This window comes from Trichosurus vulpecula, chromosome 6, assembly GCF_011100635.1.
Source record: "Trichosurus vulpecula isolate mTriVul1 chromosome 6, mTriVul1.pri, whole genome shotgun sequence".
NCBI classification, from domain to species: Eukaryota; Metazoa; Chordata; class Mammalia; order Diprotodontia; family Phalangeridae; genus Trichosurus; species Trichosurus vulpecula.
In genome coordinates, this window is record NC_050578.1 from 98,236,427 (window position 1) to 98,262,238 (window position 25,812).

Genomic DNA, 25,812 nt, shown 5'->3' on the forward strand with positions numbered 1-25,812 from the left:
ATAGACTACAAGAATGCCTAGAAGAAATGGAAAGGTGAAATTAAATAAAAGCTCTAGAAGAAAAATTGGAATAAATAGCCTAGACTTGTTGGGGGATAATTAGTAAACCTGATCAAGAAACTGAACCCTTAAAAACCAGAACAAATCAAACAGAAATTAACGACTGAATAAGATGAAAATTGTTAGAACTAATATAGACTGAAAAAAACCAGAGAAAATTATAAAATACCTGATTGTAAAAACCACTGACCTGGAAAACAGATCAAGGAGCATTCATTTAAAAATCACCAGACTCCTTAAAACTAAATTTTTTACTTTTACATGTATGGACACAATATTTCAAGACATGATTAACATGCTAACTGCCCAAATGTTTTAGAATCAAAGTCAAAGAATCTGAAGACAGAAAAAATTCACTGGTTATCTCCTAAAAGAGATCCCCAAAGAGAAGTAGCAGGAATGTGTTGGCCAAAATCTAGAACTTCCATATCAAAGAAAAAAATATTGCAAGTATCTAGTAAGAAGTTCAAGTACAAAGAAACCATGATCATGATCACCTGAGACCAGCAACTGCTAGTAAAAGCAAAAGGAAATGCAATATTCCAGAAGGCAAGAGATGGGCCAACCAAGAATAATTGATGTTGCAAAGCTGAGTATAATTAATTCTACAGGGGTAAAACAAATTGTTAATGGAATAAAGGACTTTCGAGATAGAATATCCAAATAAGTAAAGAAAAAAGTGTCCCCCTTCAGAACCTTTGTATCTTCGGAGCATACTAAGAAAGTTAAATGAGAACACAGCTACTCATGGTAGAATGGTTCTGTTCCAACAGTTTGAAAAAAGGAAAGAAAAAGGAGGGTAAAAGGGACATATGAGTGTAGGAAGGAGGAAAAAGGGTAAAGAACCAGCTATTTCTCAGGACTACATAAACATCAAGGAAAGGGTAAGGAAAGTAGGCCTCACTCATCTGAAACAGGAAGCATATCATTAGTAATGCTATAAGAGGGTCTTTAGAATATTTCTTAAAACAACAAACAAGCAGGGCAGTTTTGAAAGTAAAGTGTATAATTTATTATAAAGCAAATGCTATGACAGTTTAGAATCCTGTGTTCTGTTGTATATATTGAAATGCTTTTTTGAGAGGAAAGGGCAGTGTTTAAGTTCAGAACTATAAAAAGAAAAAGGACATTCAAAACATTTCAACGAATAGCACAACTAAATTAGTGTCTTTCCTTTGGTTTGGACTGCTATTTTTGCCACCTCATTAGCCAGCAGCCACAAAGCACTCAGAAGTAAGGCAAGGAAAATGAAAACTCCAATCTCACTTGAGTGGCTCTTCATGAAGGGAAATGATACAGTTTAAATTCCGCACTGGCACCTCTTAACTTATGCACCTGGGAAAAAAATGTTGCTAAGGCTATTAAAGCCACAGATATACTTTATATATAGATTATGTAGTATTTAAGACTTGCCCTTTAATGCATATGGAATATTTTTACTGAATATATTAATGAAAATCATTTGAGTTAAGATGTATAGTTGGAAGTTGTGAACAATGTCAGGTTTGTCTTAGAAGAGTTGAAGAAAGTCCACTTTCCAATTCCATAACATACTGCTTTGGAAATGATGTGTTTCCAATTATGTCTTTGCCATAGGCTTGCTTCAACAAATTCTTCAAAAATGGTGATGAAAAAGTTGGGGAGAAAAAAAAATGTAATCAGCCACTGAAGAAAGGTCCAACCACTAACTATTTTTATTTACTCCTAAAAAGAGGTTTACTGAAGTTGTGCTTTTGCGCAACATCAACAAATTTTTATATAAAATGTTTGATTAATTGATTTTATGTATGCATAGACTGTGATTTCCTTGCAAGGGTTCCGTACTATTCTCGAAGGAAAAGAAATGTGAAAAAGTAAATAGGAACTGTAAATAATTTTGAGCAATCTAAAAAACAAAAACAACGGACACATGTTAAAGACACATGTTAAATTTAATGTCAAAGTGTTTGAATTCAAGTACAGAAATTAAACAACACATGATTTCAACATTAAAAAACCATAACACTTATTTCAACTACTATACAATGAATATCACAAACTCAAATAAAATAACTAGAGTAACTCAATAAATTAACAGCAAAAATTATGATAATTTTTATAACAAGTATTTATTAACTAAAATACTTATAATGATTTTCAAGGACCACAATAGTAAATTGTTTTTTATTTACTATTAAATAAAATTTACTTCTTAATCTTTTTTCCTCATCATTCTCTGGCCACATAATGGTTAGATGCTTCTGGTTAAATAACTGTTTTAATCTCCGACACTGTAAGTGATCCTTGGTAACTAAATATAATATAACTACTGTCTGCATGTGTTACAATTAAAGATATGCTGGTCAGCAAAGGAATTATTTGAAAAACATTCAACATAAACCATTGGGTTCTACTGCCCACTATTAGATCAGGAATTGGCAATACTTAAAATCTAAAAATTTAAAAAGAATAGCAGCCTACTGAACCCTAATTCAAGGGAAACCATTGAATAACTTTTTAAACTTGTTTCTGACAAGTTCAATAAACATACATAGGTTCATACGTAGCAACGGTTACTATACTGAAATAAACATTTTTCCTTTTAAACCAAATGTGCAAACCCGATCTAAAAATAAAACAGTATTTTAATATGTAAGCTTTACAAAGAAATTTTTACATTAATGTTACAACATTTTCTTCAGAAGAATGAGGCCTGATTGGAGATATATAGTCGTTGTCCAACATGGCTGCCATTAGCAAGCGATATTGTTGGTGACAAGGGGTAGCTTGGATAAGAATAAGGCCTTGATGTATAAGGAAGCACGCTGGGTGTCCCAGAAGAGAGGGTAGCACTAACAGGGGAAATACTATTTACTGAGCTGCGACGGAAATTGTAGTCTGTAAATAAATACATGAACAGTTACTTTGCATATCTTTATGGATACAAATTTAATTCAAAGAGACAAGCATTGAAATACTAATCACATTTTAACATAATATGTTCTAACACTCAAAATCTTGATGTTATTAGTAAAGACTGTTTTCAGCCTGCATAACACTGCAAATCTTGATAGTTTTTTATCAGTATTATTTGCCCTTCATTGACACAATTCTCCAGAGATTTTTATGGGTGAAAAAAAACTTTTTTTGCCATTAGTTTCACTTTGTGTCTTTTTATATTTAGGAAAAGAAAACCTCCAACTTATCTGGCTCCACAGTGAAGCTTTGTTTGGATTAAATTTGGTACTGAAGCTAAGGTGTATAGTCTCAAAGAAAAAGCTAAAAAGGCCAATTCATTTTTACCTTTTTTATTAATTATGGTTATTAAGACTTAACTAGCAGAACCACTCATCTTCCTGGACTATAGAAATATTTGGTGTTTACAAAGTAACTACCAGTATTTCATGGTTAAATACTACTATAAACCTTTTATACAACTCTTAACTCACCAATTTAAAGTTGTAGTACTATTAGTCACATAAACACATCAAACTAATCACCTCTTAAAATAAAACTTCAGTCAACCATAATCAACTTGTATTATAGAAAAATATCAAAATGTTGAAGCAAAATGTTTAAAATACAATTATATTTGCAAATTATTCCACAATAAACACATATATCTTATTTCCAGTAATTTTCCTGCATCATTAATTGTAATTTGATACGTAACAAAGACCAAATTTATAAATCCTGAACTTTCCAAAAACTCAACTATGCTCTTCAGTGTAGGAAAAGCCTAAAAGGATCTGAAGTAGGCTACAAAAAGTATTATTTCCAAAAGGTATGATGTTATCTAGGAATGGAAGAAAAGGACAAATTAGGTCATTTAATGCACAGGTTAATGTTTGCACTGTATTATTTTCTTATTACTATAAAGTGAGGCACCTAGAATATATATAAGCATTAACTTAATGTGGTCAATGAGACAATGTTTAGCCAACAGGAATGAGACCGACATCAGGAGAATAAGCTCAAGCAACATCAGAAAGGACCTAGTTAAGAAAAAGAAAAATGCAAAAATTAAAAATTGCTTATAAAGCACTGATTTTAGTATTATAAAGTCTATCTTCATTGAGAATATTTTATTTCATGCGTATATATTGCACCATTAATGTAGGAAGTGAAATGATTTGGACTATAGTAAAGAAATATATTTATAACATCAGGTTCAATATCCTTTCAGTTAGGTTCATATTTAATAAAGGATTTTTATTTTCTTTTTTCAAAATGAGATGCCTCTAAAAACCATAGTGAAAAAAGTACTATTCTCTCCCTTGGATTAGCAGTTCGTTTCTGAAAAGTTAGTTATAAAATGAACTACATTAAGTAGAGCTTAAGGGTACACTAGGCACACTAAACACAAATATTAGTGGATGTGATCTCAAAAGGTGATTATGAGGTGATCTCAAAAGTACTTTTTTTAAAATCCCATCCCCTCAGCAGTATTATTATACAAATTGGTACCAAAAGATTAAGAAACTAACTACCTTCTGGTAACTATTAATACAAAGTAAGTTCTTTTTGGATTATCTACCCTTCTATAGTATATCTTTAAAAAAAAACCTTAGTGTTTTGTTTTTTTTTTTAATCAATCTGGCTACTGACAAAAACATCCTTGTTTATTCCTAAAAGATCTTGAAGAGCAAATCCTTAAGCCAAAAAAAGTTATATTTCTGCCCTAAGAAAATATGAACTACAAAAATGTGGAAAGAGAAACAATTCCTATGGTGAGGATTCAGAACTGACAGGGAACTTCCTCCAATCCCTTCATTTTACAGGAGTAAAAATTCAATTCTACTCCATATAAGTGATTTGTCCAAGGCAGGGGCAGGGAACCTGAAGTCTCGAGGCCACATGTGGCCTTAAGCATGGCCCTTTGACTAAAGGATTCAGTCAATAGCCTGAGCCTGTATCTTGAGTATACCATGTACATAGCAGATTGCCAATATTCTCTAAATTCTCTGACTAAAGGATTCCGTCAAAGGGCCACACTTGAGGATCTAGAGGGCTACATATGGCCTCCAGGCAGCAGGTTCCCCACCCCTGGTCCAAGGTTACAAAACTAGGAAAGAGCAGAGTGATGAGAACCTAAGTTCTGACTTCACATTCAGTTTTCCAAACTAAAAGGTTATTTAATCTCTTTTTTTTAAATTAAGAATGTTTGGGAAAATGACTGCATCCATTCCTAGTATTAAATTAGTTAACACTACCTCTGTGTGTTATGTTGGACAAGCCATTTAGTATCTCCAGCCCCCAGTTTCTTCTGTAAAATAAGTCCTATTCCACAATTAAGCCTGTGTTCTTTGGTGCCATCTTACTCTGAATGAAGTCTAACGAGAATGGGCAAAAACAAATCTTTCCTCCGAATTTTACAAAGACATCAGAAAGTCCATGAAAAATTATAGGCATTTAAAAAAATCTCTGAGAAATTTAAGAATTCAACACAAAAATTTACTGTGTATCAGCATGTGCCAAAATAGGGGTTACAAAGATTAAAAAGTCAGCAATAATAAAAATAATTGTCCTGCCTCTCAAGAAATTTACATCTTAATGAGACAAAGCTAGATGTATTTCAAAAGAAAAACAAAACAATACTATGATGATTAGAGAGTATTCATTAAAATATCCAGACTTAGGATAAAAATACAAATTCATTTACTATTATTATTATTATTATAGATCACTTAGCTAGTAGAATCCCTAGAGGCTACATGAAAGTTTTGTAGTCTCAAAGGTACAATTACTTCTCTAGGTTTAATGTGAAGAGAAAGAAAACAATACCAAAGTCTCTGAAATTCCTGAGAACTTCATCACCAAATAAATGAGTCTTCATATACACTACCCCATCTTCCTTGGCTCCCTTCTTACCTGTTCTACATTCTTGTTTATCTAATCCCATTGCTCAGTTCGCTTTACCTCTGGGCAACCCAGAGACAACTTTAGATATGATTTACGAGTTCCCTAGATGATTTTCCTCAAATAATTCTGACCACTTCATTCATAGTTTTTGAAACTTATTGCCCACGTGGGCAATCTTTCTATTCAGGGTAAGAGAAGATGTCCTCTTTCTTGTAATGGATTCCATTATTTTTACTTATTAGCCAAGCAGAATTGTTTTTATTTTTTGTTCACTGACTGTCTGGTCTTTTGTACCTACAAGACCCAGAACAGTCTTGTAGATTGTTTCCCTTTAAAATTATTTCTTTAGATTTTCCCTAATGGCCCCATTTTACTTAGTTCCCTTTTCTATAATTCAATAATCATATTTTCTTGCTTTGTAATAGTTCTCTCTCCTAGGAAACATAGCTTTAACATTTTATGAATTATCAAAACAGAAACACAGTATTAGAATATAAGCCCAAAAATGCTTTCCCAAGCCAAATGTAAATTATTTTTAATTGTCTATGTTATTGCTCCCTTCCACCAACATAACCTAGATTTTACTGTAGTGCAGTATGAAATAAGAATTATTCAGAATTACAGACTACAAATATTCTATTAAAAAGCTATCTACAACTCATAAAAGTTAGCTAATTCATTCTCAGGTACATTTTATAAGTTTAGATTTGGAGTCACTGTATTTACTAGTATATTTTCACATACCCCACCCCCCACTACTCTCTCTTCTACCCCAATTACAAGAATTAATTACAAGACTCCCCCCCACAACTTACTCCCTCTGAAACATTTTCTCATAAATGATAAATTTTTTTTTTTTTTTTTTTGAGGGGGAAGGCAAGGCAATTGGGGTTAAGTGACTTGCCCAAGGTCACACAGCTAGTACATGTGTTGAGTGTCTGAGGCGGGATTTGAACTCAGGTTCTCCTGACTCCAGGGCCAGTGCTCTACTCACTGCGCCACCTAGCTGCCCCCATAAATGATAAATTTGAAGAAACTCCTGTTTCTGTTTTTCCTGAGAGTAGCACTGCAGTTCCCATGTCTCCATAAATATTTTTTGAAATTTTATTTCAAAAATTAAAACATTTTTTTCAACTCTTCTATTAATTTCTAGAATATTATGGTAGGTTTTGAAATGATACTCATGGGAGGTGTGGGTAAACAGTAGGCTGTATTACTTGCAATCACTATCCTTTTAAATCGTGATTTAGGTATTACAACATTTGCTATTGAAGAAACAACCATTTCTGTACAGGCTTAGAATCAGAATATCTGCTTTCATTTTCAAACTTAAGAGTTTATTTTTCAGTTTTTAAAAATTTTCCATGAAATTCTTTTAAATTCATTTGATTTTAGAGTTTTTATTAGAGAGATTTTATTTTTGTCCATCAATTTACATAACTATAGTCCGGTTCAAAGATGGTACATTTATTTCTCAAAGACTAAGACTGAATAATACATAACAGTTACATAAGGGACCAGCATTTATTTCCATTTTAAATCTTTTCTGTTTTCCTGATCAAGAGAATACTTAAGGAGAAAAGAATGTGCCTGTGAATAAAAACACAAATTCAGCAGAAAACTTTTCAGCTATTAAAATAATCACTCTTTATATCTCAGATTGCAAAGGGGCAAATATATATATGTGTATATATATGCCTGTATATACGTGTGTGTGTACATATATGTATGTATGTGTGTGTGTGTGTGTGTGTGTGTATACACACACACATATAAACATAAAAATGTATCGATCACTCATAGGGTTCATTACCAGTGGAGCAATGTTACTTAAAAATCTCCTGATGTCTTTTTGCTTTTAAAATCTATGTAAATCAGTGGTATGTGTAATGGAAGTAAATACAGCACTTCTTTCTAGGAACCACTATAAAAACTAAGTTCTTGTGATCATAATCATCAATTTCCACCCCACAATTTGAACTCTCTAAATGTGTAGTAATACCACATTTTGTGATTTATTACTGATTTTCATATCGTGATTTCAGGATTTTCTTCATATGTAAGAGTGGAGGAAGTTATACTAAAAGGCATAAGGGATAGCTCTAATATTAATGCATCTGTTGTGTACTTTCAGCTCTTTACAATAAAACTGCCATAGTTCATTTTTATTATGCACTGAAAATGCAAAAATAGCTGTAAAACAAATCCTAATAATATATAATTATGTTAAATACATTAACAACTGCTGTTTAATAAAAACAAAGAGAACTCGACTTTTATGATAAAATGAGAATATAATTTGATTACAGCAAGATAGGTATCAGCATTTACTTAATTTCAATTGACAGCTTTTAGTATTTATTTTCATGATACTAGCTTTTAAAAAACCAAACACATCATATAAAATATTTCTTCAGCAACAGAATAAAATATTCCTACTGGTCTATTTCTTACCTCTTAATTTATTTTCTCCAAATTCTCCTACACAGGTCCAGGCTGAAGAGATTGTGTTCCCTGTCTGTAAGCAGGGAGACAGAAAAGAATTGAATCTTTAGGATGATGTTATCCCTAACCTGGAAGTGTATGGAACCCTGGTACCTTCAGATTAAAAAAATTTAAAACCACTTAAGCAGCAAAGAAATTAATTAGAAAGAAACAAGTTATAAACAGTTATACTTTCTGAAGGACTGCAGAGATTTACTGCAGAAGAAAATGATGTTTGAATCTGCCAAAGAGAATTATGAGGTAATAAATTAGCAGATAAAAATTAAATTTTTCTCTTTAACTTTTCTACACAGGCACAAATAAACAGGTCTTTTCAAGAACTGTGGCCAAACTAGTAAGATAAAGAAAAATAAAAATATTTAAAGATATTAACTGGCTTCAGACTTCTTCTAAAAGCAAATATCAAAGACATTATTGTAGCAAATCTGAAATATGTAAATAGGATAAAGTGGAACTGCATTAAACAGTGAAATACAGTTCTGTCCTGTTGGAAAAGGCGTGAAAGACTGCCTGAGTACTCAAACTCATGGCAATAAAAGATACTCTACCTTAAACACTTAAAAGCTTTGCCTGTAGAAGACCTAATTCAACTGGAAACAATACTCCACAATTAGGAACGACCGCTTAAAGGTTTTCTCTTCGTGTCCGTGAAAAATCATGGTCTAATTGTTCCTCCAATTGATTTTGCTTAAGATTTTATATTAGTTTAGAAGTCTGGTGATCAATAGAAGACTCTACTTTTGATATATTCCTTATAAATAGAACCAGTATAGAACATAATTTTCATTTCCTCATGAGGTCTTTTATTTTTATTAGGTAAATATCCCTATTAAGAATTCACAAATATGGCAGTAGAATGAAAATGCGCAAAAAGATGGTGATATTATAAGAAACCAAAAAGAATTACTCACTGACCATGAAATAAAGGCACCTAGGAGAAAGGATAACAGAATTAAAAGAAAATGATTTAAGATCTTCAATCCTATGACCATAATAACCTAAGCTAGTGGCAATAACATTGTAAAACAAGTTTTAATGGAGATTGTCCCAGAGAAGCACTAAGTAGAAATAGTGATAATGTATGGGAAGACAACCCTTTCTCTCTTTTTAATGTTTACAGTAGTTAACATCTGGTCTCTGGAATTACTTCTTTACCAATCCTTAGTTTAATATGAAAACAAAGAAATAAAATGGTAAAAATTTGTCAGATTATTTAAACCTGACTACCAAGCTTCCAGTATCAATTAAGAGACTGGCAATATCTAATGTAAGGCATTTATTGGAGGGGTAAAACAATATAATTCTATTAATAGTTCCATTCTTTTCTCAAACATCTTACAATAAAAGAAATTTTGAAAAATGACTTCAGAAATGGTGGATTTTGTCAAAATATAATGCAAAGAAAAAATGAAAAAGGATGATTGTTTTGAGCAAAATACTCCTACTGCTACATTTGTTCACAGTAATCACTAGCAGAAAGGTGAGTGAATCAGAATAGGATGAACTCCAACTTAAAGACTAATAGAAGTAAAATCTTTTTAATATTCTGATTAACTTAATTTTATTGATGTCTTCCATAAAATTCAAATTTTAGTATAACATTTCTACTCTTACATTATTTTTAGGAATTTTGTAACAAATATCCATCTTTTACCAGTGTTGCTATGGATGCAAGTCATGGAACTTTACAGTCTATGAAAAATTTAAATTAGAGAACACTAGAAAGGTGTGTCAAGTGGATGTAGGTAAAACAAATTATAAAAAACGAATTATGAACTGAAGAGAAGAATATCATCATAGAAATAAATCAATGAAAAATAATCAGCGCTGGACTTGTGGAGACAGCAAGGGATGGCCCAGGTATTCCACTGATACCCTGACCACAACAAAAAAGTGAGGAAAGCCTCTAGCATGTCAAGTGGTTTCACCTATAACAAAATTACAGAAGGTCATAGACAAGAATCACATCGAATAGGAAGAAATGGATAGATATGACTTAATATCACTTCAGGTTATTACAACTTCACCCCATATCAATGAGATATGAGATCCACTTAAGTATTTGAGGTAGGAAAGTAAATAAACTAGGTGAAACTCTCATCCTTTCTCTCAAATTTTTTTCAAAAAACTTTATGATAGAAAGGAAATTTTTCATGGTCCTGTTTAAAACGGAACTTCACAGGATGAGTGTTTTACTGGGTTGAAGAATGAGGAAGGACAAAGATAACTAATAATGAAGATGTTTCTCTGATTCTTATACAAAGCTGTCACAGTTATTTTCTCTTTTGAAGACAGAAAATAACTGAATGAGCAGGATTCCAATGCACTCCAAATGAGGAAATAGCAATATCCTGAAGTTTCAGTTTTTAGTTTTTCTATCTCCATAAACATACTAGAAAGAATGCCAACCCCTCAGTCTAGACCTTTGTAGGAGAATGAAGAAGAAATGCAAGGCTAGTCTAATTAAAGCTCTCAAATAGTACGTAAAATGGGCTATTTTAAATTATCCATACTAAAACACTTATAAAACTGTTGTAGATGGCAATAAAATGTTTCATTCATATTAAACATCTGTAGATTATAAATTTAAGTAGCAGTATGACTCAAAGTTACAAAACTGTACTTAAGGTACACATAAAAAGAGCCATTTCCCAATAGCTACTTAGTTCAAGGATACGAACAGTTTTCAAAATTCTGAAACATTGACGTGATAAAGGATTGTTCCACATTACTAAGAGAAACAAAAAATTCAAGCACTTCTTAAATTTCACCTTACAACTGTCAAAGTGGCAACAGACGATACTCAACTAATCAAATGTCTTTGTGAACTCACTGATTTGGCTGCTCTCTCCAAGATTTGTAAATCAACTCATCTATGCTGCCTCTTCTGTGTGACTCTTACCCACATTCTCCCATATATTTGTCACAAGGAGACATCTTAATATGCTTTTTCCAAATATTGTAAAGACATCGGCGTAGTGCATGGTTCTCCACCTGTTACCCTTCACTCCTGTCACACATGCAGATCTTCTTTTTCATACGTTTCCCTAATAACATCTTTTGCTCCAATGATTTTTTGAAGTTCTTTGTTTTCTATGTTGTAGTTTGCTAACATAATGCACCTCTTTACTGACCTCTGTGATACTCATTTTTAATTCTTCAAAGACTATGTTCCCATGGCTCACAGCTAAATCATACCAATAAAATATTGATACTAAGATTAGTCTTTGTTTCTGGAAGTATAGGGTTACTTTTAAATGGAGCCATAAACTGATCCAACCTTTTTGCAGAACAATTTGGAATTATGTAAGATAAGGCTAAACTGAACTGTTCACACCCTCTGACCCAGTGATACTACCCCAAAGAAGTCAAAGACAGGAAAAGATCCCATACACAGCAATATATTATGACAGTACTTTTTATGAAGGAGAAACAATTAGGGGAAAAGTGGGTACACACTAATTGTTGGGAAATGGCTAAACAAGTTGTGGCATAGGAATATAGTGAAATATTTCTACCATATAAATGATGAAAAAGATTCAGAGGAACATGGAAAAATGTTCATGAACTGATGAAAAGCTAATTAAGTAGAACCCAAGAGAATGACATATGCCCCTTGTCCACTATTCTATACAGACTCAGATCACTAGACTACATTTCACATTCCACCCAGTAATCTACAGGACACTCTGCTATCTGCTCTACTGCCACTGTCTTGCTTCTAACAAGAAACAACAACCTTATCAGTCCTTTAGAATACATGCTCTTGGACCTTGGGAAATTCATCCAGTAACTTCTGGAACTCCAATCCTGGGGCTGAGCCATGACTAAGTGCAAACTTACTTAGCCCAGGCAGTCACAGACCACTTTCCTCTCTGATCCTTCCATCCATCCATGCCAACCTGTCATCTGTTCTGTCACACATGTGCTACCAATTACCCCCCCCTTTCCATTTCTCATTTTGGGTACAGTATCAAATCAATACAATGAAATACTGCCATTGCTTCCTGCAAGGAGCATGTCAACTGACCAGATGACCAAGTACCTGTGATCCACAGACTAAAAATCCCTTCCTTAGGCACCATGTCCTTATATACACTGTTTCCCATCTTAGAATGTAAACTCCTTGGGTGCAGGGGCCCTCTTGACTTTTTTTAAACCTCAGGATTTATCATAGTAACTGTTACATAGTAAGCATTTTTAAAATGTTTTTGTCATTCATGCATGCATACAATAATGTAACTTTTTTAAAGCCAAAAAAGTAGTTTAATTCTGATTAATTGTAATGACCAATCTTGATCCTCAGGAACTGATGATGAAAACTTTCCTTCCTCTAAGTAGAGGCAAGAGGCTACGAAGGTAGACTATGGTATGTATATACACTATCTGACACAGTCGTACAGTGAGTTTAAAATATTTTTCTGTTTCAAAAACGGGTTCAATAGTGAAGGATAATTAAGGAGAAATTACTTTGGTGTAAAAACAAAGGGAAGCAATAAAACTTTTTAAAAATTGTACTTAAAATCTTGATTATCTTACACTACTTACAATACTGTTAATAACTTGACCTAAGCTCAGGAAGTAGACAAAGGGAAAAAATAAAGTTTCTCAGAAGGTAATCTATAATAGTAGAAAGAACAATGAAACTGAAATCAATAGACAGGTCAAGTCACTTAACTGCGCTGAGCCTCAGTTTCCTCATCTGTTAAACTGGTAAAAATAATGCTTGTAACTACCTACAGTTTACTGTGCTGTGACGAAAAAAGTACTCTAAAACTTTTAGCATTATAGAAATGTAACTGTTAGTCTACTTAGTTTAACTAGTTGTGAATCATCTAAACTGTTCCCCTGTCTATGACACTCAAAAGGATCTGTGATCACATTGATTTGGAAGTTCCCTCCAAAAGTTTAATAACACAACCAGGTAGGTTGGTAAGGAAATAGTGGCGGTGACCAAAGAGTCAGGAGTGAAGCAAAGCATAGCTGGGGCTTATAATTTTTAATTATCTAGAGACTATTATATTCCAAGTTTTTCTGCTATACAGCAGTGCTAATAGAAAGGTGGTATTAAAAAGATGGGCTATTGCTTTCATAATAGGAAGCTTGATGGTAGAAGGGGAGTGGTGGTAGGAGAAAAGTCATTAATGGAATTTTATGATTTCCCAAAAAGAATGCAGCATGCTTCAAAAATCTCTTATTCAGGTCAGGATCTAATTTGTCCTTCTGTGCTATCTGTCCAAGATAAACATAATTATTAAGTTCCATAGGGTGCCCATCCAAATGCATCTGAACAGTAAAAATTCATCTTCTACTTGATCTCTCCTGTCAAGTCAAACTCCTTTGAATAATTATAGCTCTCTTCTAGGAGGCTCTGCTATGTTCAAGGGCTTGATGCAGTCAGCACTATGCCAGCTGCAAAAAAGAACATCTGAGGATCTTCACCATCCACAGGAAATGCTGCTTAACTGAGAGGCTGCGTTGGATCTCTTCAATCACAGCAGAGAATGCCTCTGGTAGAAGGACAATGAAGAAGGCTATCTCTGTCTTAATTTTTACCTTAATCTTGAATGACTTTGATGTAAGGATTGGCCATTAAGATGGTATTTTGCTCTAATGAATCAAATGCTTTTTTTTATAACAACAAACAAAAGTTTTATCTTCATCTACATCTTTCAATTAGTTGTAAGATGGTAAACATGTGGTCCCTAAAAATAGAGACCATTCTTTTTTTCCTTTCTCCTTCTTAGACTTCAACTTTTTCTTTTCCCTCTGCCTTATTAGCCAACCCCAACTAACATAGTTACTCAGCACATAACAACTCACATTTATATAGCACTTTTAGATTTACAAAGAACCTTTCTCAAAACTACTTGGTAGTACAAGTTATTATTCCTGTACTACAAATGAGGAAAATTAAGCTTGGGCATGGGTGATAACACAACTAAGTGGAAGAACTAAAACTTTAACCTAGGTCTTTTGACTCTAACCCAGTACCCTTTCTAATATACCGTACGTCATGCCTCCCATAAACATAGCTGACTACTAGTGTACTCTTAAAAAATTCATAGGCTCATCTTTCCTCTAAGCACAAAAGAAAACCCTCTCTCAAATCCTATCGTCTATTTGTTAAGTACTTACTCTGTGTTAGGTACCATGAAGGTTATATATAGCAAATATCACAATTCTATGGTAGGATTAGGGCAAAATAAAGTATAAAATATGGATCATGCTTTCAGAAGGTTATAATGTATTTGAGAGAGAAAGTTTAGGAAAAAAATATTGAAGGGAAATAATCACAATGAGTGTAAGACAATAAATAAATTGTCAAAGTGTGCAGTTTATAGTACAAGTGCTATAGAATTTCTGAAAATGGATAAAGCAGTATCAGCTAACACAGTCCAGGAAGGCTCAGGACTTGAGGAATATCTTAAAAGACAGATGGAGAGGGGACGAAACGGTGCTTTTCAGGCAAAAGTTACAAGCATTAACAAAAGAGAAAGGGTAAGAATAGACACAGTACATGTGGATGATAGTAACAAGACCCGAACAAAGAATACACGTTAGATAGTGTTAGGTGAGAAGATGGGGCAAGATTTTAGAGGACAAATTAAGGACTTTTTACTTGACTCTCCTGGACAAGAAGCCATTGAAGATTTTGGAATAAAAGAAAACGGTGTTGTAAAACAATTTCAGCATCCCAGAAAGGACAGGACTGGGGAGGAATTATAGGTAGGGAGACTAGTTAATGAATATCAAAATATAATAATAAAAATAATTCTTAGGAACAATGATAAGGAACACCAATAGAACGGTAGTAATGAGAACCTAGAAAAAACATATCACAAAGGGATAAGAATTATAAAACTTGGTAAATTATTATATATGGGGTATCACAGTAAGAATAATGGAGTAATTTAGATATATGGTAGTAACAAGGTGTAATAACAACTTAGATTTGAAGATCTTTCCTACCCATTAATAGGCCATGCAATCTGCTTACATCACAGGAAGTCTAAGTCACATGTGGTGGGAGGAGCTTGCTGAGAGGAAAATGAAAGTGTGTCATGGGAAATGCAGAGAGAGAACAGTTAGAACTGAGAGAGAGAACACACATGCTAGCTGTGCTGTGAGTTTGTTAGTGGCAAGGCCCCAGCAGGGGGGGTGGAATATTATGGGATGGTGAGGCTCCATGCTGTGATACTGTTTTAAGTTCCCTGCTGTTATGATAAAGTGGGCTTACTGGTTTGGGGAGTTGCATGCCGCTTGGATGGGTTGGACTTATTGGTTATGGGATGTGGTCCTCTGGTGTCTGAATAAATGTTTTACTTCTTCTACCTTCTATATGAAGAGTCTCTCATATTTTGTGATATAGAATTAGATAGGCATATTCACAATTATCATCAACGTTGTGTTTATTGCCTTGCTAATACACAAGGTTGTATGTTAATAGAGACGGAGAACAAAGAATGAAGTAAAACATTATAAAGGGGAAGAAAATATAGTAACTTGATAACAAATATGTAAGGAAAATGAAAACATAGAATGGCTCCAAGGATTTAAGCCTAGGAGACTAGGTGAATAATACTGTCAAAACTGGGAAGGTATATAAAAAGGATTTAGTCTTAGGTAGGATTTTTTGTTAAAAGGGAAGATGATTAGTTGCATACTGTTCTTCAGAGAGCAACGGCATCTGTGTTACAGACAATTTTACGTAAGTGGAGTGTGGATAAGAGGCTTGGACAGGGGATATAAATATATAATATATATATATATATGCACACACACACATATATGTATATGTATATATATATATATATATTAATATTCAAATCTAAAATGGCCAAATTTACTTGGAATAGGACCCCATTTACCATTACTCAATTCAATTCTTCACCTATTTGTGTGTTAAAGGCCACCACATTGTACTAGGTTATTTGAGGGAGAGGGCAGAGACACATAGGTGGAGGTATATTTGGATGCAATATGCGAGTGGGTCAGAAAGGACAGGTGTGATGCTTGACTAAACTGTTGAAAACTTGTTGTGCTCTGCACGCAATTAAATTTTCAGTGAAACTATTAGACGATGCTCCTTTCTCTGGTACAAAGCTCATTAAAAAAGGGAAAATAAAAAAAAATAAAAAAAAATAAAAAAAAATAAAATAAAAATAAAATAAAAATAAAAAAAAAAGGGAAAATACTTCTATGAATAGTAGAATGGTTCTTCTACAATTTATTCCTAAAATAAGCATTAACTCCTGAGTATATACTATATTTGTGCATTGACAGCATATTTTTAAAAAATTACATTTTAGTTTTCTACTCATGTCTTTATTATTGTTAAATATCTACATACTTTTTTTGAAAAATATTGTGTCCTACTAACATTGCTCAGGTATCTGAGGTCTCTTAGATCTTTATTACCTCAATCTCCAGATTATCATTGTTTCAGCTCTTTTCCTCCTATCTACTCCCAACTCTTCATGGCAACATTTGGTGGTTTCTTAAATGACACTCCTCCCTGTCCTCAACCCAATTCTGTCCAATGCCTCTGGTATCTACCTTGCTCCACTGTTCTCTTCTGTTTCCTCAATTTTCCCTGATCAGTCCACACAAAATTTAGTTTTTACAGCTTTTCTCTGTTTATCGTATTCCTTCCTTTTGATAAGCAAAGTGACCAAACACAAAGCTTATTTAAATTTTGTGTCTTTGTTTCTGTTTTGTTCTTCTCATGGATGTTCAATGTCTAAGTCTTCTAGCCAGTTCACAGGATCATCAATCTACAGCTTGAAGACATCTAAGAATTTATCTAGTTCAATGTCTTCATTTTATATTTGAGGACTGAGAGCCAGAGAAATGACTTGCCCAAGGGTACATAAGGGCTAAGTATCAGTGGTGGGATTTGAAGCCTAGGCTCCCTGAATGCCACTCCCACCACCTCCCTATGGCCCTGAGCCCATGATCTTTCCATTGGATGACAAGTTTCATTTTCTTAAGGACTGAATGACACGTGTTTTACCACATTTTGCTTCTAACACCATTCCAAATAAAATCTCTAATATATTTTGCACATTTGTTCATGAAACAGCTAATTGCGAAGGTCCAACATTTGGATGACATCTGAATTATTTCAAATATAACCCAAATAGATATTCCTAAGTCTACGGAATAGTTCCATTCCAAACAATCTGGGCATGAAACAAGAGTATACAGTATTACCAAATGACACAATTATGAATGTCCACCAAAATCATCTGGTCCAATCTTTTTTTTTTTCTACATGTGAGAAAACTGAGGCTCAGAAAGGCTAAGCGACTTGCCCAAAGCTGGTCAGTAACAGGGACAGAACTAGATTCATCTCTTAAACCCCTGTCCTTTGTTCTAATACATCATGCCGCCATTTAAAAACAAGGGCAAGAGTCTCTGGTCCTCACTGTACTAAAATCAAAAGACAGTGAACTTAAAAGTGGGAGAGCAAAACATCTGAAAACCTACCAAAAGTACAAGGTGTACAGTTCTCTCTTAGCATAAAATTTTTAAAAATTTACATGTAGAATCCTAAAGACAATACAAGGAGAAAATGGAAAATCAAAGAACCATACATGTTGTAGAAGGAAGCAGAAACAGAGGATCCCTGCTCTCCTATGTGGGGGGAGGGAAGGGGTGTTAGAAAACAGACAGTATCTTCCCAGCCCCGTTCCCTAAAAAGCTGCAGCAATTTGAGAGATCAACAGTGGTGGCTCATTTTGTCATCTGAATTGATATATCAGATAATTTATGTCATGGTCCAAAGACTCAGCATTCTCTTAGTCTGCAACTTTTATAAATGTCCTATCTTAATTTTTAATTATTAAATTCTAAAACAAGTCTTATAACAAGGAATAACTGTACAATCAACTTTCAATTACCCATACTATGTAACAGTATAGATAATTTGAAACAGTACCTAGAAATTACGCAATATTAACCTTGGAATACCTTTATGTACTTACATTTGAATACAGGTACATCTGACATTCCAAAAATTCACAACACTTAAAAAAATGATGATGTACTGTAAAGTTTTAATTCGGAAAGATTTCTGTCTTCCCCATAAAGCTGTTTTGTTCCCTAATCAAGGCTAGAAAGAAGAATCATTTCCCGTAATGATGCAATGTATAAATCTCAATAGAATTTAAGGTTGATGTCATACTTTAATCATAATTTCATTACTAGTGGGGATGATGATAAACAGTTTGATTCAATGCCATCTCTAGGGTGGCAGCAGGGTATTCATCACAGCTCCTACTGGGGTCTGGTCTAGGCTGTACCTAGGCCAAGTATAAACAAGTGGTGGAAATATCACAAAGAGGTTGATAATGCCACTGATTTCCTAAAAGTATGACTGCTACCAGTGACTAGAATTGGCTGCAGTAAATTAATCATTTCCAATGAGTGACTCTTCAAAGAGCCAAAAAAATAAAGGGATGCCACTACACTTTTATTATTGATTACTGATGTAAAAATAGTTGGCAACTTCATAAATCTATGAAAACAATGTCATAATCCTAGTTTGACTTTAAGATTGAAGCTACATGACATTTTCATAAACACAATCCAGCAGTGCAGAAATTATTAACACTGGTTGGAAGACCAGTTCTAAACTAAAGATGATTCTAAACTAACGATGATGGTTTTAGAGATACTAAATACAGATAGCTAGGAAAATCTCCTTCTGTCCCCAGTCCTTCTATTGCTCCAGCTCATCCTGATAATCTCTGGTGCCCTAACCATAACGATTCTGGCATTGTGGCAAGTGGATCTCACAGGGCCCTTAGTTTTTAATCCCTTGATAAATTATTCCAGCATCAACCATCAAAGACCAGTTATACTCATCACCCCAACAAATACAATTAAGATGTTAGTTATCAATACAATTAACATCTTAGTTATCAATCTCTTCAGATGTTAAGGATTTGTTTATACATACACACACACACACACACACACATATATGTAGGACAAACATATACACAGTAAAGAAATAAGACAAAAGGGGAAAAAAGAAATTAGAAACAAAGTATGTAGATTTGTAAATAAATAAGCAGATGAGAGGAGATGAAGGGTAGATGAAAGAATGGCAAATGTGTAACAAGATCAGCAAAGGCGGGGAAAAATGGGTAACCAAAACAGTAACCAAGGCATGAGGAGTAAAAGAAATGTCTAATTAGAAGCAAACTGGTTAGGATGGATGTTTTTCCCTAACAAATTACAATGTAAGTGAAAACATAAAAATATATAGAATATATATTCAAATAAACAAAAAGGACTGCTGGGGGAAAAAACCTTCAAAAGTCTCACACCTGCAAAATTAATCATGTTAATGTTTATACTTTATTATCTTCTCACAAAACAGACCATGAAACATACTGTGGAAACAAATTTTAGAAAAATTACACTAAATGGCCTTTCATGATAAAGTATCATCAAATGCATATAGGCAACTACATAAGCTAAAACTCAGAATACCAGGAAATTTGTAGCTATTAGTGGTTCATTATTTATTTGTTACATTATCTATTCCAAAATAATTTCCTCAAGAAAGTACACATAGTGGTAGAATTTAGATTATAAAATAAGCATACTGACTCCCTCCCAGTCCTATGCTTCTTTTACTTCATTACCCACACCATGAAAGAAAGGATAAAATTATTTCTGAGAAAGTAGTACAAAAGAGGTAGAATGAATTAGAACAATTTAGCAAATCTGGAGGAAAAACCTCTCTTTTTAACAAGCAGTTTTTAAATTGCATTTATGTGAATACCTGCTTTCACACCCTACATCATTTCACTTTTGCAAACCACTCCAACTGCTGCTTTTCATCAAACTATCAATGACGTCCTTGTACATATTGGAGTGAGTGTACCAACCAAATACCACGAAGTTTCTGATGATCATGCTGCCATGAATAAAAGTTGATCAATCTTTAGAGTAGGAACTACATATGGAACCATTCTATTGCCGGGCATATAAATTCTATGGATTTTATTTATGTAAAGTGATGAGTAGTGCTAAAACAAATGTATACACAATGATTTTTCACAAAACTCATAAACAGTGTTTATACAAGGTCTATAATGATGCAAATTATAATTACACAGTCAATTAATAATTTATCAACTGAAATATTATAAATTTAAAGATCAAGAAGTTAAGTATTGCTACTAACATTCTTGTGATTTAAAACTTTTTAGGAATACATTTTAAGATAAGGGGTGCATTGAAACATTTTTAAGTGCTTAAAAGCATAACTGGCCTCTTAGGTAAACTCGTCAGAGTTGAAGATAGGACTCCAAAGCTTCTTCTGTTATTCCAGTTTCTGTTTCATTTCAGCTCCACTCACTAAGTCACATAAGCAATATATAATTGTCTATGAATAAACTGTAATGGTCTATGGAATATCTAGTAGAAGGTAGAAATTTAAAACGTCATACTAAAATAAAAACTCATAGTTAAACCAGTATATAACCAGTGGATGTCAAATATAAACTATAATTAAGTAATTCTCAAAGATCAATATTATTCCCTGCATTAAAACAGACAATAATAAAATAGCACTACTACTCAATACTATTCAGAATCCATCTATAAAGTCATATATATACACACATACACATATATATTACGTACATAATACATATATATTACATATGTTAGCTGATTATGTGTGGCAAATCATGTACTGCTGCTATAGAATAACAATTCAGCAATACTAATACAGAGTATTAATTATGGCATTTGATATAAAGAAAAATTAAACAAGTATGTTGAAGAAAAAAGATGACACTAAAAAAATCTAAACTAAATGATGTTGAAATTTAAAGCAAAATGTTAAATATTACAAACTAGTTTTTCACGTTTTTCTTTAGAAATTTATTCATCAGTTACCAAAATTACGACATGAAAGAAACAAGACACTAAAAATAAACAAAATTCATAACTGTAGAATACTGGCTCAATATACCATGTATTAAGAGTAATTATTTAATTGGACATTTTGTTTCAGAAAATACAGCCTTTCAGTTGTTAATAATCAACTGTTTAGAAAATAATGATTTTAGTAAATTCAGCAAAAAAAAAATTAGCCTGAAACAGATGAAATGGTTAAATACCTAAACTGTTCATTTTTAATCAAAAGCTTTGGGGTGATGGCAATATAATTTTCAGTTCATTACTCGGGGGGGGGGGTTCCTAATAAATATTTCAGTTTTAAACGAAGTAGAACTAAAATAATAATAATAATACTTCTAGTAATCATATGAAGAATTCAATATGATTTATCTTTGGTCCTTCCTATCTTGGAAATTCTAATACTTTTGATCAGATTTCAAATGCTTAAAGATGGAAATGGCTTGAAAGTATATTTAATTCAATCCCCTCATTTTCCTGGTGAGGAAACTGAATCCAGAGAGGTCAAGTGATTAGCTTGTGAGTGGCATAGTGTGGACTAAAGAGTTAATCTCAATTTGAGACCTTTCTAATACTAATCAAGCTTAATATTCATTAAGTTTATTAATGAAATACATTTATAAGCTGAAAAGTATCCATAATACCAGTGTACAAAAAAAGATTCTTTCCAGAAAAAAAAAAGTTAACATTCAAGACATGCCTGTCATGATCCCATTTGCCTCAAAGACACATAGTTGAGTTAGTGGAATTTTTTTCTACTCACAAATTGGTCATTAAAATGAAGGAATACATAAAATTTTACCATTAACAGCTACATTCTATTTTATCAAGTGAATTAAAACCAATTTGAATAAATAATTCTTTTGTTTTTGGAAATAACAACAGGTTATAAAACTGGAAATAGAATTAATTTCTAAACATAGCATTAAATATTTATTAGTAAATTACAGTTCTTTATATTTCTTAAAAAACTATATTATTTAGTCTTAAATTTTTTTAAAAGAATACTTCTAAAATAAAAAAAAAACTTTGGGAAGACATTATTTATTTCAAAATAATAAGTAAACTAGCTAGAAAGAGAACAATTGAATTGTTTTCTTTCTCTGCATTTCTGCCCATCAATCTGGAAATAATGACAGCTCATGAAGTGTAAATGAAAACACCAATTAAACATTTCAATTTTGTGGCACGAAGGCCTTTTGAGTATAGTATTCTTTCTCCCCTGCCATGTCTCCTATTACACCACTTTTTGACAAAGTCAACAGTGAAAAGTAAAAGTAAAAGCTAGGCTAACTGAACTACTGCTAGAACTATATAAGGAAAATAGAGCCCAGAACATAGAAGTTTAAAAAATGTCCCATAAGCAATTACACTATTCATGTAAGATATTAATAGTGCATGTCATTTATTATCATACTGTTGTACCGATGTCCTGAGTACTGAATTATTTCCACTAAAGAAAGTAATAGTCAATGGTAATCAACAATAAGGTTATAGTAAAAAAGGAAATTTCATAAATGACAAAAATATATAAAAGATACACATTCACACATGTTAAAGTCAAAAGGAATAGACAGGCTATTACAGGAATGGAATTAAGTAGTCTGTCTACTAAAAACAACATTTTTAGTAGAAAAACCAACTACCTATAAAACATGCAAGAAGAAAGTATCCACAAGAAATACACATTCCCTATCTCTAAATGAGAATTGTGAAATCTTATGATTGATAAGAAAGTATACTACTTCCTCACACACAATTCAGGGGTCACACAAAATAAAAAAGCAACTTTTCTTATCATATTGGGGGAGGAGGAAGTGGGGTTTCCAAACCTGCAATTTCATCAGCATAAAGTGTTCTCATGTGAGGAAACCCCCTCCAGCAACACTGCAACTTAACACTGGTGTCAGTGATTAAGTGATTGTACCGTGACAAGGCGGGGTTTCCCCAACTAAAGCCAGTTTTCCACCCAATGATCCTTCATGCTCCCTCTTGAGTTTTTTTAAAATTAAAGATACAGTATTTAACTTGCCTGCTCTTTAAATTAAGAAGAGGAAACATAAAAATCTAGTTAATACAGTAAATACGAAGAGAAAAATGAATTTTAGCTCCGCATTACAGACACTGAAAGTGGAGAATGAGGAAATGAGGGAGAAAGAAAGGCAGAAATAAAGGAGAGAAAATAGAAGTAAAAAGACAAAGGAAAAGAATATAAGAGGAGAAAGAAATGGACAGAGGATCAGAGTCACACAAAGAAAAGAAGAAGAAAAAACACTAAGAGACACATGAAGGAAAGAGTAGCAAACAGAAATATATATAAAAATTAATGTTCTGAGGTCTATCAGCTAAATTAAGCAGTTACTGTCATGCGAAGTTGGGCTAATCAGCCTCAAAATCAGCGCTTTCTGTTATTATCCTCTAAAATTGTGATTAACTTATTACCCATTTCTTAAAGTTTTCCAAATGCTTTTAATTCTTTTAATTTAACTGAAGCCACTCTAAATGGGATATCTGGGGGGCGGAGCCAAGATGGTGACTGGAAAGCAGGGACTAGCCGTGAGCTCCCCGCCGAGTCCCTCCAAAAACCTATAAAAAATGGCTCTGAATCAATTCTATAACTGCAGAACCCACAAAACAGCAGAAGGAAGCAGGGCTCCAGCCCAGGACAGCCCGGATGGTCTTTGGATCACATGGAGCTGGGAGCTGAGGTCTGGGAGTCGGGAGTGGAGCAGAGCCCAGCGTGAGCAGCCCGGACCAACCAGACCCGGAACCGGGTGGAACGTACCCTAGCGCCCTGAATCAGTGAGCTGCAGCAGTTACCAGACTTCTCAGCCCACAAACACCAAAGACAACAGAGAAGGTTAGTGGGAAAAGCTGCGGGAGTGGAAGGAGTTCAAGGTTTGGCCACCGCCCCCAGGGCAGCAGAGGTGGGGCAGCTATAGCAGCAGTTGCTTCCGACCCCAGGCCCACCTGGTGGGAGGAATTAAGTGGCAAATCAGAGCAGGAGTGCACAGCCTGCTGAAGATTTAAGCCCAGTCCGGGTTGGGGGTTCTTGGGGAAGGAGGAGTGCTGGTGTGGCAGAGCTGGCACATCCCCCCGAAACGTGGAACATAGAACTCTATAGTCTACAAGCAGTCATACCGCGCTGAAAAACTCAAGGGTCAAGTTAGCTGGTTGGGAATGTGGCCAGGCAGCGAAAACACACCCAGATTCAGTCTCAGACTTTGCATTCTTTCTTTGGTGACAAAGAAGACCAAAACATACAGACAGAAGAAGATAACAAAGTCAAAGAGGCTACAGCAGAAACCTCCAAGAAAAACATGACCTGGTCCCAGGCCATGGAAGAGCTCAAAAAGGATATGGAAAAGCAAGTTAGAGAAGTAGAGGAAAAATTGGGAAGAGAAATGAGAAGGATGCGAAAAAACCATGAAAAACAAGTCAATGACTTGCTAAAGGAGACCCAAAAAAATACTGAAAAATACACTGAAGAAAACAACACCTTAAAAATTGACTAACTCAAATGGCAAAAGAGCTCCAAAAAGCCAATGAGGAGAAGAATGCCTTGAAAGGCAGAATTAGCCAAATGGAAAAGGAGGTCCAAAAGACCACTGAAGAAAATACTACCTTAAATATTAGATTGGAGCAAGTGGAAGCTAGTGACTTGATGAGAAATCAAGATATTATAAAACAGAACCAAAGGAATGAAAAAATGGAAGACAATGTCAAATATCTTATTGGAAAAACCACTGACCTGGAGAATAGATCCAGGAGAGATAATTTAAAAATTATTGGACTACCTGAAAGCCATGATCAAAAAAGAGCCTAGATATCATCTTTCAAGAAATAATCAAGGGGACTGTCCTGATATTCTAGAGCCACAGGGCAAAATAGAAATTGAAAGAATCCATCAATCGCCTCCTCAAATAGATCCCAAAAAGAAATCTCCTAGAATATTGTTGCCAAATTCCAGAGCTCCCAGATCAAGGAGAAAATACTGCAAGCAGCCAGAAAGAAACAATTTGGGTATTGCAGAAATACAATCAGAATAACCCAAGATCTGGCAGCTTCTACATTAACAGATTGATATTCCGGAGGTCAATGGAGCTAGGATTAAAACCTAGAATCGCCTACCCAGAAAAACTGAGTATCCTGTTCCAAGGCAAAATATGGACTTTCAATAAAATAGAGGACTTTCAAGCTTTCTCAGTGGAAAGACCAGAGCTGAATAGAAAATTTGACTTTCAAACACAAGAATCAAGAGAAGCATGAAAAGGTAATCAAGAAAAAGAACAAGAAAAAGAAATTGCAAGGGACTTACTAAAGTTGAACTGTTTTGTTTACATTCCTAAAGAAAAGAAAAAAGGGATATCTGCCATCATTTACAACTGTGGAGACAGCAGTGTTACCTATAGGTAAAATGGCACTTAAATCTATAGTCCACTCCAAACATTTAATGTAGCC

At 33.8% G+C, this 25,812-nt stretch overlaps 1 protein-coding gene across 1 annotated transcript in view; it reads right to left on the bottom strand.

Annotated features, from left to right (window-relative positions):
* Positions 1 to 1,974: 1,974 nt before the first annotated feature.
* The window catches only part of RBM46 (RNA binding motif protein 46), a 78,926-nt gene continuing 55,088 nt past the window's right edge, over positions 1,975 to 25,812 (bottom strand). The window contains exons 7-8 of the mRNA XM_036764798.1: positions 8,356 to 8,419; positions 1,975 to 4,034 (exon numbers count right to left, since the gene is read on the bottom strand). Coding sequence (XP_036620693.1) covers positions 4,024 to 4,034; positions 8,356 to 8,419 — 75 coding nt within the window. The 3' untranslated portion in view covers positions 1,975 to 4,023. The remainder of the gene's footprint in view (positions 4,035 to 8,355; positions 8,420 to 25,812) is intronic.